This window comes from Myodes glareolus, chromosome 10 (assembly GCF_982192425.1).
Source record: "Myodes glareolus chromosome 10, mMyoGla1.1, whole genome shotgun sequence".
NCBI lineage: Eukaryota > Metazoa > Chordata > Mammalia > Rodentia > Cricetidae > Myodes > Myodes glareolus.
In genome coordinates this window covers 56,571,097-56,584,999 of record NC_142035.1, presented here as the reverse complement: position 1 = coordinate 56,584,999, position 13,903 = coordinate 56,571,097, and the positions used below count along the sequence as shown (strand labels likewise).

The window sequence follows — 13,903 nt, the reverse complement described above, 5'->3', positions numbered from 1 at the left end:
GCAGTCAGCTCTCTGTGAGTTGGAGGCCAGCCTGGTCTACAGCGTGAGTTCCAAGACAGCCAGGGTTACAAAGTGAAACCCTGTCTTGAATCATCCCCTCTTAGCCCCCCAAAGGAAAAGAACAGTTCACATTTCTGCCTTTTAAATAACAGGAATTATTTCTTTTTTACGAACACCTAATTTCTGTTTACACTGAAAATTTGGGAAATAACCTAAATATCAACCCTGGAAAAGGTTAAACTAAGTAAAACATTTAAAAGCACTGCACTATCCTAAAGGGAGAACACTGTGAGACCTTATCAGACAAGTGACGTAGGTGAAATACTTGCTGATTTACCAAACTTGTCTTGTGTGTACAGAGCTGTTACAGAAGTTGGAGATTCCAAAGTGAGATACCTCTTGGCTCTACAGTCTCACACAGACTGGTCCTAGAATACTTCCCACAATTTAAAAGGTCAGCATATACTCGGGGCATTCCTAAACGTTATGATGGATAAGATTTATGAAAATGGAAAGTAGTACATTATTGTAACTGTCTATCTTCTCGGTCCATGAGAGCCTCGTGTCTAAGAAACAGAAGACAGGCAGGTACGGAGATGGAGGCTGTAATCCTGGCACTAGAAAGAGTAAAGCAGGACTGTGACTTGCAAACCAGCTACCTGGAGACTGTGATCAAATACATTAAAAGTGGGAACTGGGCTAGTTCAGTGACCCCGGGGCACTTACGTGCACTGAGTGCGGCTATGTTTGCAAGAAAACATTATTTCCGTAACAAAAATGGATATTTGAAATGACTTAGAAATAAGCCAGATCATCTGGCACTTTTTGTGTGTATGTGTGTGTGGGGGGGTTCAAGACAGGGTCTCTCTGTAGCTTTGGAGCCTGTCCTGGAACTCGCTCTATAGACCAGGCTGGCCTCAAACTCACAGAGATCCTCCTGTCTCTGCCTCCAGAGTGCTGGGATTAAATACGTGCGCCACCACCGCCTGGCATCTTTAAACAAAGTCAGGTGTGGTAGTTTAGGCAGAGGCAGGCGGATCTCTGAAGGTTCGAGCCCAGTCTAGTCTCTGTACCAAGTTTTAGTGCTGCCTGGGCTATGTAATGAAGAGGAGGCGGCGGAGGAGGAAGACAGGCTTAGTACTCCTTTCTGTAACAATCTGTTTTAAGTTGAACAAACAGCTCCTGGACTGGGACCTATCCAGGGTTATCTTCTCTGCCCACCCAAAGAGTGAGTTAGCGAGAAGCAACAAGGCGAGCATTTCACCTCGGGATGGGAAAGGTTCTGAGAGGAATGGGGTTCACAGTGCTGAGGTGATTCCCCCGCTGTCACCCCTCTCCCACCAACCCACGCCGCCAGGAGCACGCAGGCTTCCCCGCAGGAGCGGCCGGAGCAGCTCAAGGTCCAGACGCCTCCCGCACTGCACAGCTGTCCCGCAGCACTTACTGCCCAAAGGGGCCTTGGAGGCAGCAGCTGCTTCCACCCCTGCTGCCCGGCGCCAGGGAGAGCACTCGGAGACTACCCGCAGCCGTCAGGCTCCCTAGGGCCTCCTGCTCTTGGTGCAGCTGCGCCCGCGCTCCCAGCTGCGCCGTCTCCTCAGCAGGGAGCTGCACCAGCAGCACAGGCAGAACCCGCTCCATGGCCCCGGCACAGCCGGGGAAGGCAGCACTTCCGGGCCCCGGTTCAGCGGCCATCCCGGCCCGTGCGCTCCTTCCGGGAGAGACGCCCGCCCACGTGCGTTCCGGGCATGCGCGGTGTTCTGTGCCTTGTGACTGTCACCTGAACTGCAAGGCGGTCGTACGCCAGTAGTCTTCTTAGCTTGAGGGGTGGGGCGGGCCTAAGCAGACTCCTGCGGAACCACACCCGCGCTCCTCTCTCAGCTCAAGTCAATAAACGCCAAGTCCTGTCAGTTGTTTCTGCTGTGCTTGTTACCAAAGCTTTCTGAGACTGACGCCTGCTCATTAAAACCCAGTCGCTGGCCCCTCGTCACTTTTTGTGCGATTGGTTAGAACAGTCGTGTGGTTTGCTTGGTAGCAAGGACTCTTTAATAGACTAGAATTAAAGAACCCTTTCCCCTTAAAAAACAACAAAACAAAACAAAAAAAACGGGCACAAAACAGAGCCCGCCCTTCTCCCCGAGGTTTCAAGAAATCTGCTCCCACGGACTTTTGCAAAGCTGCCATTCCCATCAGATACCCTGGAACCCAGAGTTTGCAAAAGCAAACTATTTGATTTATCTCCCACCAGGCAGTTTTGAAGAGCATTTTACCTCAAAAAGCATTCGCTAGGCCCTGACTACAAAAACCGCTGTTCAGAACCCGCATAGTGAGTTTTTCTGTACTACCGGATACGTAGCTGCACGGTTTGGGGGTGCCAACCTCTCAGGCCAACAGACCTCCTTTGGAGGACAGTCTATTCTCTATGGTCCTCCACTGAGTATTCTATTCCTTACAAGCATGAAGGTTCGCGTGAATACTGGAGTCAAATGATACCCTTTGAAATAGATGGGTTGAGTAAAGAGCGAAGCAGCTCACTCAGGGACGTACAATTTAGTATAGGAAGAAAGTGGGAGAGAACTGAGATGTGTTGGAAAGGCATTTGGGAGAAATTGAAGAGTATCTCGCCAAGTTTTTTATTTGATAAAGGCTCCCTGGTGGCCTTGGACTCCGGCTCCTTCCCCAGTCGTCTAGCTACTCAGGAATTCAGGGGTATGTCTCCATGCTTAGCCTTGGTAACGCAGCCACTTCCACAGTCTGAGGATTGACTCAACAGCAACCCGTTAAAGCACTGTCCTAGCTAATCCAATCTAAAGCCTCCTCCACTCCAGTCGCTCTCAAATCATCCTGTTTCCTGACAATATTTACGACTGATTGATATTTTCTGTCAGTTCTTGCCCAACCTCCAAGTACATCTGAAAGTAGCAGAGACTTGTGCACCTTTGTTATCCTCCTACCTAGAACCCAGCCTGGTGCATGAAAGGTTCTCCAGTGTCCCTTGACGAACACAGGACTTCATTTGACAAAATGCAACCATGCCAAGGAAGATGCTTATATCCAAATCGCTCAGCCTTAGCTCAGCTGTTTGGTTTACATAAAGTCTGGCACACTGAAGCAATGTCCCAGATTACATTTTTATTACATACGATAAGGCCTTGCCCCTTATATTGACACACTCACAAAAATGGCCTTCATTGTAATTCTAAACTTACAAACAAGTTTCAACATATTATTTGATGTTTCTTTAATTATACCTAAAGTCATGCCTTAATCTTAGGCAATTCACTTAGCTTTTAAGCAGGGCTATGGCAATGTGGCAGGGTCCTCCAACATAACAAAGTATAGGAAATGACTTGGACTGTATCCCTGTAGGAAGGTGATGTGATGTAGTTTCATTTCTGAGATTTCAGCTTCTCACACGTAAGTTCAAGAACTAATAAATCAGTAGATACAGGCAAGCCTAAAAAGAGAACAAGAGTTAACTGCAAACAATTCCGTATTTACAAATATTTATAGTTTAATTCATGCTTGGGTAAAATTCTGAGGACAGAGATTATCTCTGTGTTATTCCTCATATTCTGAATTAATCTTTCAACTATTTTTTGAATGAATTATTCAACTTTTCGAATTACTGCTCTGAAACAGTACTTACAAATGACCAAACATGGGAATAAATGCAGAGGTTTGACTGAACAGTCCGAGGGACCCTAATGAGTCCAGACCAGTTACTCCATAAATACCTGAGAGTCTAGATAGACTTTTTAATGTTTTGCTATGTTTACATGCTTGATCACACACACACAAAACACACCATCTCTCTCACACACTCACATCCACCCATACTTGCACACACACCCCCCACTGGAACCCACCCACTCGTACCACCCCTTCCCCCACACTCACACGCATACTCACACTCACACACTCTTACACGCACACTCACACACTCTTACACGCACACTCACACACTCTTACACGCACACTCACACACTCTTACACGCACACTCACACATGCACACTCATACACATTCACTCACACTCCACAGTGAACATTTGGAGGTCACAGGACAACTTTCAGGAGTCTAAAAAGATCAAAGGCATGTGTTACCATGCCCGGCCCATAGAACTCTGTCTAAAGCACATTACTGTCTGTGCTCACAGCTTCTCCGAGATTGGATCCACAGACCCGGACAAGGCTGTGACTGTTTCTGTAAGCACTTACTCCATTCTGGCTTCTAGCTGCTGCATTAGCTGTTTGTCCATGTGATGGCAGAAGAGGGGAAGCAGGTTCCTGGGGAAGGCTAGGGGCTCTGCCAGGGATGCCGTGGGCAACTGAGATATCTCCCATGTAACCAGAATCACCAAGTCTGTCCTGAGGGATGGAAGAGAGCTGCTGTACTGATAAAGGAAACCGCCGTCCAGGCAAAGTCCCCTATCGTCCACCAGCAGCCCCTGGTCCCATCCCAGACAGCAATTGAGAGGTGACATGCGTGCATCTGGTACGTACCTGGTAATGCCTATCTGACCTTAATTTCTCTAAGGAGTTAATAGCACCACTCCCAGATGAAGAAACAAACTAAGAAGTGAAATGTCTCAAAGTTACATTGCAATAGGCAGGTTTGTTTGACTCTAAAACGTATCTTCTTTAATTACTATGACCTGTTCCCCACGGGAAACCCACATTGTAGGATACTCTGTGGGGCCAGGAGAAGATACAGTTCTGTGATGTCTTCTTCTCTGCCCAACTTCCTCCCCGGTCCCCGAATATGGTATTCAGGATCTCTTTGGTCAGGCTCGCCCTACACACCCTGTGATGCTGGAACGTATTGTTGGAAAGGCCTTTGCCATCTTACCAGGCTGCGCAGTCACTGCTGGATTGGAGAGAAGAATCCAGGGACACCAGCTGCTCTCCATGACTCAGCAGGGCATAAAGCAGAGATATCCCAAACTGTGAGTGATAGAGAGTTCGAGACAAAAGGGGGTCACCTAGGCATTTTGGGCTTCTCTGGTTTTGCTGGCTTCCTCCTGAAAGACAGGCTTGCGTGTGCACAAGGAGACCAATGCCACAAGAGTGGTCAGATTTTACAGCTACAAAAGAACTCACTGCCCTGAACTTTCCACAAGCCTTTGAGAGCTGACTAAATGGGCAGGGGGGAGTCAGTAGACGAGGAATGATTCGGGTAGTACGTGGGCCACACTTTCAGAAGTACCACCTTCAGCAGAGGGCTACAGAGGAGACTGCACAAGAGAATTCAGTAGATATGGACCCAGGCTGTCAAGTCTAAAGCGGCAATACTCACAGACTTGCTGTTGTGGGCTGGGGGCGGAGTTCAATGCTATAGGAAGTGCCTAGTTTGGCATGCTCAGGACAAAGAAAAGACTTTTTATTTCTTCTTTAGAAAAAAACCGTAATATTATAAACACGTGATATGCCTCCAGTTTTTTTTTTTAACTCTAAAGCATACACAATAAGAAGTTTTGGGACTTCAGGTGTGGAAGTGGTTACCACCAGCAGTCACAGGGATTCCATACAAAAGATGTGGCACCCTCTCCCCCGCCATACAGAGATCTCAGCTAGTCCAAGCTAGCCTTGAACTCACCATAGACAAAAGTGACCTTTAAACCCTGATACCCTCGTTTCTATTTTCTTTTTCAAGTATGCACCACCACCCTCACGTTGTGTGGTGCTAGAAACTGAAACCAGAACTTTGTGTACACCCTACAAGCACTCCACCAATGGAGCCACCCCCTGCCCAGTCAAGACATGTACTTCTCTTTTCTAAATGCCAGGAAGTAAGAAGTCCTGTACCACATGCCATTCCCACCTGTGGCATTCGCCACAAGTCTCACCACATACTGAGAAGCAACAGTGCCAGACAGTAGAGAAAGAAAAGGAGAGAAGAGATGGGGAAAGGAAGAGAACAGAGAGAGGAAATGGGGGGAGCAGCCACCCCCCCCCCCACACAGTTCCTTGTTATCTTCCAGGGAGTGGGACCAGGGACCGGGTACTTAATAAGCTAAGTCCAGATGATCCTGTGCTCCCTGGAAGGTTTTGAGACAGGTTTAGAGTGTCCTAACCCTCGCTGTGATGCTTAAGCTGATCTTGAACTCATGATCCTTCTGCCACAGCCTCCTGTGTAGCAGGAGTAGACCATGTCCAGTTCTCACTGGACGTTGAGACGTGCTACTGAGGATAAGATTTGTGTAGAGATGAAACTATCCTCTTTATAATTTCTAGTAGGCCATTGAGAAGTCATCTATGGGAGGACTGTCATGGTGGCACATGCCAACATAAAGGTCATGAGTTCAAGGTTATCCTTGGCTAACTGGAGAGTTCTAGGCTAGTCTAAGCTATATGAGACCCTGTTTCAAAAAAAAAATCAAAACAAACAAAAAGTCATTTATGAAAAGAAAGGTGTCCTGGATATATTACCTGATTCTGAAGCACCACAGAGACTGGCCGCTCTGAGGTACCAGGGGGCAGCAACATTAGACCCTGAAGTCCATGGAGGAGCTGATGGAAGGTCAAATAATGGATGTATTTTCCCAGAGGTTTGAATAGAATGTGTAGAGCCTACGAGAAAATCACTAAGCATCTCTCCCAACTCTACCACAGCTTCATCCCCTCATCGTTACCTCCAGTTCCTTCCCTGGCTGATGGGACTGTACACAGCTTCCTGGTCTGGGTCCTTGCCAGGCCTACCACTGCTCATGACTCTATTCCTAATGGAGTCCTAGAACACTGACTTATTTTACACTGGCTTTCTATAAGAGGCAGACAAGACTCACCCCTCCTCAGAGGACCCTTATCTCCTCTCACAGCGCACTCACACCTGCACGGCCGCTCACCTACTTTCCTCGCTCATCGTATCTGAAGATGATCTGCTGCCACTATGGTAGTTCATTCTGTAACTTCCCTATTTGAGGGGTGGGCAGCACACTATTCTATCTCTTGCTGGCATCTCTAGGAAGGGAGGGGAGATAGGGGAGGGGAAAGACCTCAAACCCATCAAGACCACCCTCTTTGCCACTCATTGCCACGGTACCTGGTCAGCCATGTCCCTCAGGATCAGAAGAGGCAGGTGGTAGGTGATATAGAGAAGAAGGCTAACGGCTTGATCGTGGGGCAAGAAGGGGAGCAGCCGAGCCACCAGAATTTTCCCTTTCCTCACAGACAGCACCTGCAGAAGGCTATCTGCTGTCTCCCTACAGGGGAGAGAGGAGAGTGTTTTGAGACCTGTGCTAGGGAAGAAGGCTTCATGCCAGCAGCAAGCCCCCACAGCCACTGAGCCTCCCCTTCTGAGGCTAAGGCGGGACTCTCTCATACTCACTCCAGGTTGTCCTGCCCCTGGGTCTTTAAGGCCTGAAAGAGCTTCTCCACCTGATTTCTCTGTTCCTCCGAGTGGTAGAGCTGTGGAAACCCATCATTCTGGCCCTCCTCTATCTCTAGCAACTGAAGGAACATCTGGGAATTCAACAGTGGTCGGGGGGGGGGGGGAGGGAAGGAGGAGGTGGCTAATTGAGCAATAGCCCATCCTTAAAATTTTAGTCAATTTAGTCAAGAGCATCTATCTCTCAGTGAGCTTATCTCACCTTCTCAATCAAGGAGAGCACTCGGAGCCTCTGACTGCTTGCTGCTCCTGTATCCTAGGCACAAGGGGTTCCTGTCCATCAGTCACACCATCAGTGCGGCTGGAAAAGGCTAGACACAAAGTCTGACCACACTGCTTCCTCACCCGTATGCCGCAATGTAAGAGTGTTTAAACCCCAAACACGAATGCATTTTAGACAACAGGGGCAGGGAAAATTCTAGGATGATCTCACTCTCCTACCTGCTCTTGAGTTCCGTGAGATACGGCATCAATAGCTCGGCGAGGGCTAAAACATGTTGATACAGCTACCTGGCCCAGGGAACCCTCAATTCGTACCACTGCATAAGAGAGCCGGGAGAAGCATGCTTCTCTATAGGAACACCCATGCGCCCAGATATCCAGCCCAAGCCAGCAGTCTGGCCATACCTGACTCATAACCTTCTGCCTTCTGGATGTGAGGCGTGACCAGCTTGAGAGACTCAGCCCTGTTCCTGTGCCCAAGCAACTCTTTGTCTGCCTGTGTCTTCTCTAGCTTCTGATAGTATTCCTGAGGGTCCAGGGAGCAGGCAAAGAGTGTGGGTGTTTATAAGGTATCCTGAAGGCTCACGGAAGTGCACAGACGTGGGCAGGCCCACATTTCCAGGGTAGAAATGGGAACCTCTCAAAAGGATGGAGAGACCAGCTTTGGCTATTTAGAAAAAAGTCGATAATTCCATTTGACCGAAGTGTGGGAGAGGAGGAGGGAAGGGGCTTGGAACAGTAACTTTAGGAAGATGGGTTCTTTCTTGGAGTGACTGTGCCGGCACCTAATCAGATGTGGCCGCTATGAGTTGGAGTGAGGGTCACAAGGCCCAGGAGTTCTAACTCATCTGGCCAAGGTCTAAAGGTGGGACGAGGGGGTCGGGAGCTCACCTGGTAGTAATAATCATCCAGGCGAGGGTTCTCACTCTGCAGCTGAACCATCTGCACTTTTATCACCCAGTCCTTCTCTTTTCGGGTCATGAGGTTAGCATAGGTGTCTGGCTTCAGAGACCAAGGCTTCTTGGCTAGACTTCAAGCCAGCAGAAACATTCCTTTAGGCAAGCCCTGCCACTGTGACTTGCCAAGGAGATGTGAGCAGGCAGTGGAGTGTTCTTGGAAGGACTGGAAAAGGTGCAGTGTTGGGCAACGGTGATGGAGTTCCATTATGCAGTGGGGGAAGACAGCTAGTTCCAAGGAAATAATACCCAGTATACATGCGGACTGCTTCCCCTCAGTCCAGCTTCTCATCTAGGCATTACCTCATGGTTTGACTCCTCTGCTGCAGTAGGATCCTTTGGTGCTGAGGGTGGAGCTGGGTCAGATGACTGGGAAGGCTTAAAAGGAAATCAGCAGAGTGGAAAACTTCTGCCCTGCACCCCAACTGTCCATGCATTCACCGGGGAAGCTCCAGTGAACACCTAAGGCAGCCCTCTGTGTCTACATAACCCCCCCCCCCCACACACACACACACACAAAGCAGAAAACAACGCAGTCCTCATTTTCCCATCCCAAGAAATGGTTCTCTGCAATCTGACTGCCAACAATCTAGACACAGTAGCCAACCTTTTGGCATGGTTGTTAGCAAGTCCTAATCTGTCGGGGTAGCCCACCTCCTTCTTTAATTCCCTTGGGGCTCTGCTTCTTCAGCTGTGAGGGAGCAGAGACTGGACTATGCTTCCAATTTTTGTTAGTGTATCTAAGTGTTTTTCTGTGGCAACTGATAGAAGGTAACGGAGGAGGTGGCCCTTGGCCACCATGTCTTACGACCTATAGGAGGAACTCAGCCTGTCCCTGGTACCTGAGTTTAGGGGGCCACAGGGTCAGTGGGTTGTAGGACAGAAGAGGATCCCGTGAAGGCTGGCGAGGTTCCATGTGGCGGGCTGGAAAGCTGGCTCTTGAGAATGCAGGCTGGAAAGGAATTGGCCATAGATGGTCCAGGGGACGAGGGGGATATTCCACGGAGAGAGGAGTGAACGCTGCCCCTGCTCAGGTCGTTTCCCTCTGGGTGGCTCACCTGCCTTTTCCCCTCAGTGATTTCACCCAGTGTTTTGCAAAACCCTCAAGGCAGCTGTGGAGACCGTGCTTCCTGCCTTCGACAGTCCGCCACCTCCCAGGAGATGCCTTTTCCGTCTTTGAGGATGGGGGAGGAGGATGTGCTTTTGAACATCCCTTTTGCTTTTGGGTTCTGTCTTCAGCTACTGAGGGCAGGCTCCTCAGCAATTTTTTTTTCTGCCTCACCCAAGCCCTCAGCAGAGCTCAGTTAGCTTACAGCTCTCCCTATGGGGTTTCCCAGTCTTCGGTTCTCACCCTATTAAGTACTTCATGGGCAGCTGGTGTCTTTCCTGCTCCTACGTTCAGTACTTGACCGTCTGCTATTTTATAATGTTGGAGTAGGAATCTATAGCGTGTCCCGTTTCGTGTGAGTGACAGCTGTTCCCGGAGCACTTAGGAAGGCCATCCTGCACCACCTGTCGTTTACCAAGCTCTTCTGCCTGGTGTGGCTGTCCACCCCATACCAGTGCCTCACTTTGGGTGCGTCATCTCCAGGACAAGGAGAAGGGTAGATTGAACATGATGAGGCAAGGGACATTCAACACTTCCAGGAATGGAAATGTTCTGAGTCACTCAGTCACCTCCTCACAAGATGGAGACTCGACTCACCTTGCACAGAAAACGCAAGGAGGCTTGTGACATCCCCAGGGTACCAAGGGCCTTGGCTCCAGGGGAACCATGCAGGCCTCTCTGGAACAGAAAGGAAGAAATGCCAGATTCGAATGGACCCCCACACCATCTTCTGCTTTTTGTTTTCATGGGAACAAGGCTGGGGTAGCAAAGTCAGTTATTTCAACAGCCGGGAGAGTAGCAACCCGGCCTTCCCCTTCATCCTCAAGGCCAAATGGGCCAGGCTCCTTCCTCCTCCTGAGAAGATGGCTAACGTTTTAGGGGTAGACTGCAGGAGGGCCAAGTCACCTGGCTTATACTAGAAGCCCTTGTCTTCTAGTATTCACACAGTCCCACTGGCTTGTGTGAATGTAAGGGATCACATACTAGGCATGGCCTGCCAAGACACAAGGCTAAAACAAAAGGGACGCACCAATAGTCGGGTTGCTATCTATGGGAGACACAGGACTCTGTGGGGGTGTCCACGTGAACTTGGAGGCACACATGCGTGTGTGTGACTGTGTGTAGTGTGGAGGGCAGAGGGGAACCTCAGATGTTGGTCTACAGGCTCTTTCTACCTTTTTCTTGAAACAGGGTCTCTCATTGGCCTAGAACTTGGCCACATAGGCTGGGCAAACTGAGCAAGCTGGCCTTAGGCTCCTAAGGTCCCTCTTGTCCCCACCTCCCATCTTGCACTGGTTAGGAATACGGGGACACACTGCTGTATACATATACAGGGTTTACATGTGTTCCCAGGATCTGAACTCAGGTCCTCACATTTGCAAGGCAAGGACTGTACCAATTGAGTGGCCTCCTTCCCCAGCCTTGTGGATTTTTGCTTGTTTGATTTTAGGGCGTGTGTGTGTGTGTGTGTGCATGCACGCATGCCTGGTCTGTCTGTCTGTCTGTCTGTGCCTGGGTCTCTTTATGCAATCCAGATTGAGGTCTTAGTGCTAGGATTGCAGGTGTGTGCACCACTGCACCTGGCTTCGGACCTGATTTAAGGTAAAGGACAGCTGCAGAAGCGTCAATGGGAGACAGGAGGAAGAGAGAAGGAGAAAGCCCCAGCTCAGCGTCATACCTGAAATAAACCACGGTAACTCAAAATGGGTCTTAAAGCAGCAGAGGTGACAAGAGGATTGTTGAGTGACAGTCTGTGAAGGATCGTGGAAGTTCAGGACCACTCTCTCTAGCCCTACCTGCCGTGGTACTTGGGTATTTTGGATGACACTCAATATGGCTGGATCCCCGAGATCATTCCTTTCCTCCTCCACATCTGGGGCCTGATCTGAACACACATCTTCTTCATTCTCCTCTTCCACTCTCTCCAGGTAGAAGGCAGATACTGAGCCTTCTTCAGGAGCCAGGGGAGCAGAGAACTTGCTTGGCCTCTGGTGTAAATGCAGGCCTGGGGAAGAAGAGAGAGACATAGCTGTATTGATGGTGTGAAAACTCTGATCTAGACAAGCTGATCCTAACCAGAAGCTCCATTCGGAAGCCATCTCTAGAATCATTTTCTTTTCTTTTCTTTTCTTTTCTCTTTTCTTTTCTTCTTCTCCCCCCCTCCCCCAGGGTTTCTCAGTGTATTCTTGACTATCCTGGAACTTGCTCTATAGACCAGGCTGACCTCGAACTCACAGAGATCCACCTGTCTCTACCACTGGGCTCTAGAACCATTTTTAAGCACCCCACTGTTTTAGCTCCGCCCCAGGACACTCCCAAATGAGCCTTCATTAGCATGAGCAGCACTTAGCAGACACCAAACCCCTTCACTTCCCCGGGGATCACTTCAATGGTCTGAATGGATACCACAGGCCTCTTTCTCCACCCATTCTTCCTAATCTAACAAGCCCTTCTGCTGCCTCTTTAAATGAGCTCATCTCAGCTGTCCCCATTCAGTGCAGCTTAACCCTGTATGCTCCCTGCCTTACACCGCACGCCTATCGCACAGTCACTCAGCGCTGTTAGAGCATTGCTGATAGTTTTTGCACAGCAGCAAGGAAAACAAAAGCCCAGACAAACCTATCTCAGTAGCTAGCCAGCCACAGCAGAGCTTTCAGTCACGGTACTGTACCCCGTTTCTTAACCATGCTGATATGTACCTCTTGCCTGTGGACTTCTGTACATTTTCTGTAGATACTCGGCCCACGTGGTAATACCTTCAAGACATGTCATCTCGGCAGCCTGGTGGGATTCCTTGCCAGTTGTGTCCCTCACTGATAGAGAAGCCTCTAGAAGGGAAACCTGGGATGGAGAAGAGACCCAGAGACCCTCTCTTCCTTGATAAGGATGGGCTGGCCCCTAAAACATCCATGGTCCCCTTTCAGCACGGTGATAATAATTCAGCAGAGAATTATTGACCCAAGGCTTCACGAAGTCAGAGTCTGAGCTCTCAGATAAGCATAAGCCCCCACCCCTCCCACCCAACCAGCTCAGTTCCAAGGAGGGACAGATGTTAGGGGTCTGGCTAGGTCCTGGAAGACTACAACCAACCACTGTCTGTGTACAGTGACACCCTGTTGCTGACACCCACCACGTGACTGCTGCTGTCCTTCCCACGTAGGTTAGCCATGGCAGCCAGGTCCTGCTTGTTTCTCCTAGCTTTTGAAGACTCAGCTCTGCCTCCTGCTCACCTGTTAAAGGGCCAGCATGCTTCACGGCTGAGGTAGCGTAGAAGTATGAGAAACACTAATAAGAAAATTCTTAGTCAGGTGTGGTGGCACCGGCCAGTGGTCCTCACTCTTGAGAGATGGAGATGGGAGGGTTAGGAGTTCAAGGGAAGTGTCAGCTACCTAGGAAACTTGAAGCCAGACTAGACTTCACAAGACTGACTCAACAACAAAACAAGAACAAACAAGCAAGAAAACTCTTAACTGATTATAGGGCCCACACCTGTAATCCCAGCACTTGGGAGACTTAGATTGAAGGCCAACCTGGGCTACATAGTAAATTCCAAGTTGGTTTGTTCACCAGAATTTGGCCTTGTCTCAAAAGATCAGAAAAAAAAACCAATAAAAGCAAAACAAACAAAATCCCTCTTGACTGGGTTAGAGAAATAAGCTGTATATTTAACTGTCTAAGACTCTGAGTACAATTTGATGGCGCTGGCTGCAATTTTGTGAGCAAATGCTTAAAAAGGTGTCCTTTAAAGAAGGTTTAGGAATTTTGTGAAGAACTTTGCTTCCATTCGATATCTAAATTTTACTCCAGTCTAATTAGGGAGGAAAGTTCTGGATGCATCCTGAGGAGGTTGCTGCTGGGAAGAACATCCAAGGCTCCTCCAAGTCCACCTGAGAGTGCTTGAACCTCACTGGGTTACAACAACCAGCTCACTCACCCAGCTGCCAATGGTGCATGGCCCTTAAGGGTGAGAACACCTTTGCACAAGGCAACACGGACTTACATCATCTTGGGCTAGTTTAACAGAAAGAGCTGGGACTGTGGTATGTAGGTATGCATTTTACTGTAGGTAAAACACAATCCTATTTCCATATCATTCGCTATTACATGTGTGTGGTCTGGACCAGGGCTTTGTACGCTAGCCAAGAGCCCAGCCACCTGAGCTCCATGCCCAGCACTTAGGAGGCCGAGGCAGGAAGATTGGCTCTAGTTTGCGACCTGCTGAGGCTTTAGGG

General features: G+C 49.1%; 2 protein-coding genes across 4 annotated transcripts in view; both read right to left on the bottom strand.

Annotated features, from left to right (window-relative positions):
• Spg11 (SPG11 vesicle trafficking associated, spatacsin) overlaps nt 1-1,716 on the bottom strand; it is a 67,909-nt gene extending 66,193 nt beyond the window's left edge. For all 3 annotated transcript variants that reach the window (XM_085696322.2, XM_048459518.3, XM_085696321.2), the window contains exon 1: nt 1,445-1,716. In XM_085696322.2, coding sequence (XP_085552448.2) covers nt 1,445-1,692 — 248 coding nt within the window. In that variant the 5' untranslated portion in view covers nt 1,693-1,716. The remainder of the gene's footprint in view (nt 1-1,444) is intronic.
• A 1,362-nt stretch (nt 1,717-3,078) lies between these two features.
• Patl2 (PAT1 homolog 2) lies at nt 3,079-12,495 on the bottom strand. Its single transcript, XM_087911433.1, has 15 exons — nt 12,371-12,495; nt 11,468-11,676; nt 10,269-10,349; nt 9,406-9,515; nt 8,867-8,941; nt 8,499-8,637; nt 8,013-8,133; nt 7,827-7,924; nt 7,588-7,641; nt 7,326-7,459; nt 7,041-7,200; nt 6,428-6,568; nt 4,848-4,942; nt 4,217-4,366; nt 3,079-3,454 (listed from the first exon to the last, which is right to left on the bottom strand). The coding sequence occupies exons 1-15, from the start codon at nt 12,441-12,443 to the stop codon at nt 3,436-3,438; spliced, it is 1,659 nt and encodes a 552-aa protein (XP_087767559.1). The 5' UTR covers nt 12,444-12,495; the 3' UTR covers nt 3,079-3,435.
• Nucleotides 12,496-13,903: the final 1,408 nt, after the last annotated feature.

What these genes read in the sequence shown, in the direction of transcription:
- Patl2 (XM_087911433.1), bottom strand. Translation starts at nt 12,443, where the DNA reads ATGACATGTCTTGAAGGTATTACCACGTGGGCCGAGTATCTACAGAAA. An exon ending in CAGGGGCAGGACAACCTGGA is followed by an intron (nt 7,201 to 7,325) that starts GTGAGTATGAGA and finishes TCTCCCCTGTAG; the next exon opens with GGAGACAGCAGATAGCCTTC. An exon ending in AGCAGTGACTGCGCAGCCTG is followed by an intron (nt 4,367 to 4,847) that starts GTAAGATGGCAA and finishes TCCATCCCTCAG; the next exon opens with GACAGACTTGGTGATTCTGG.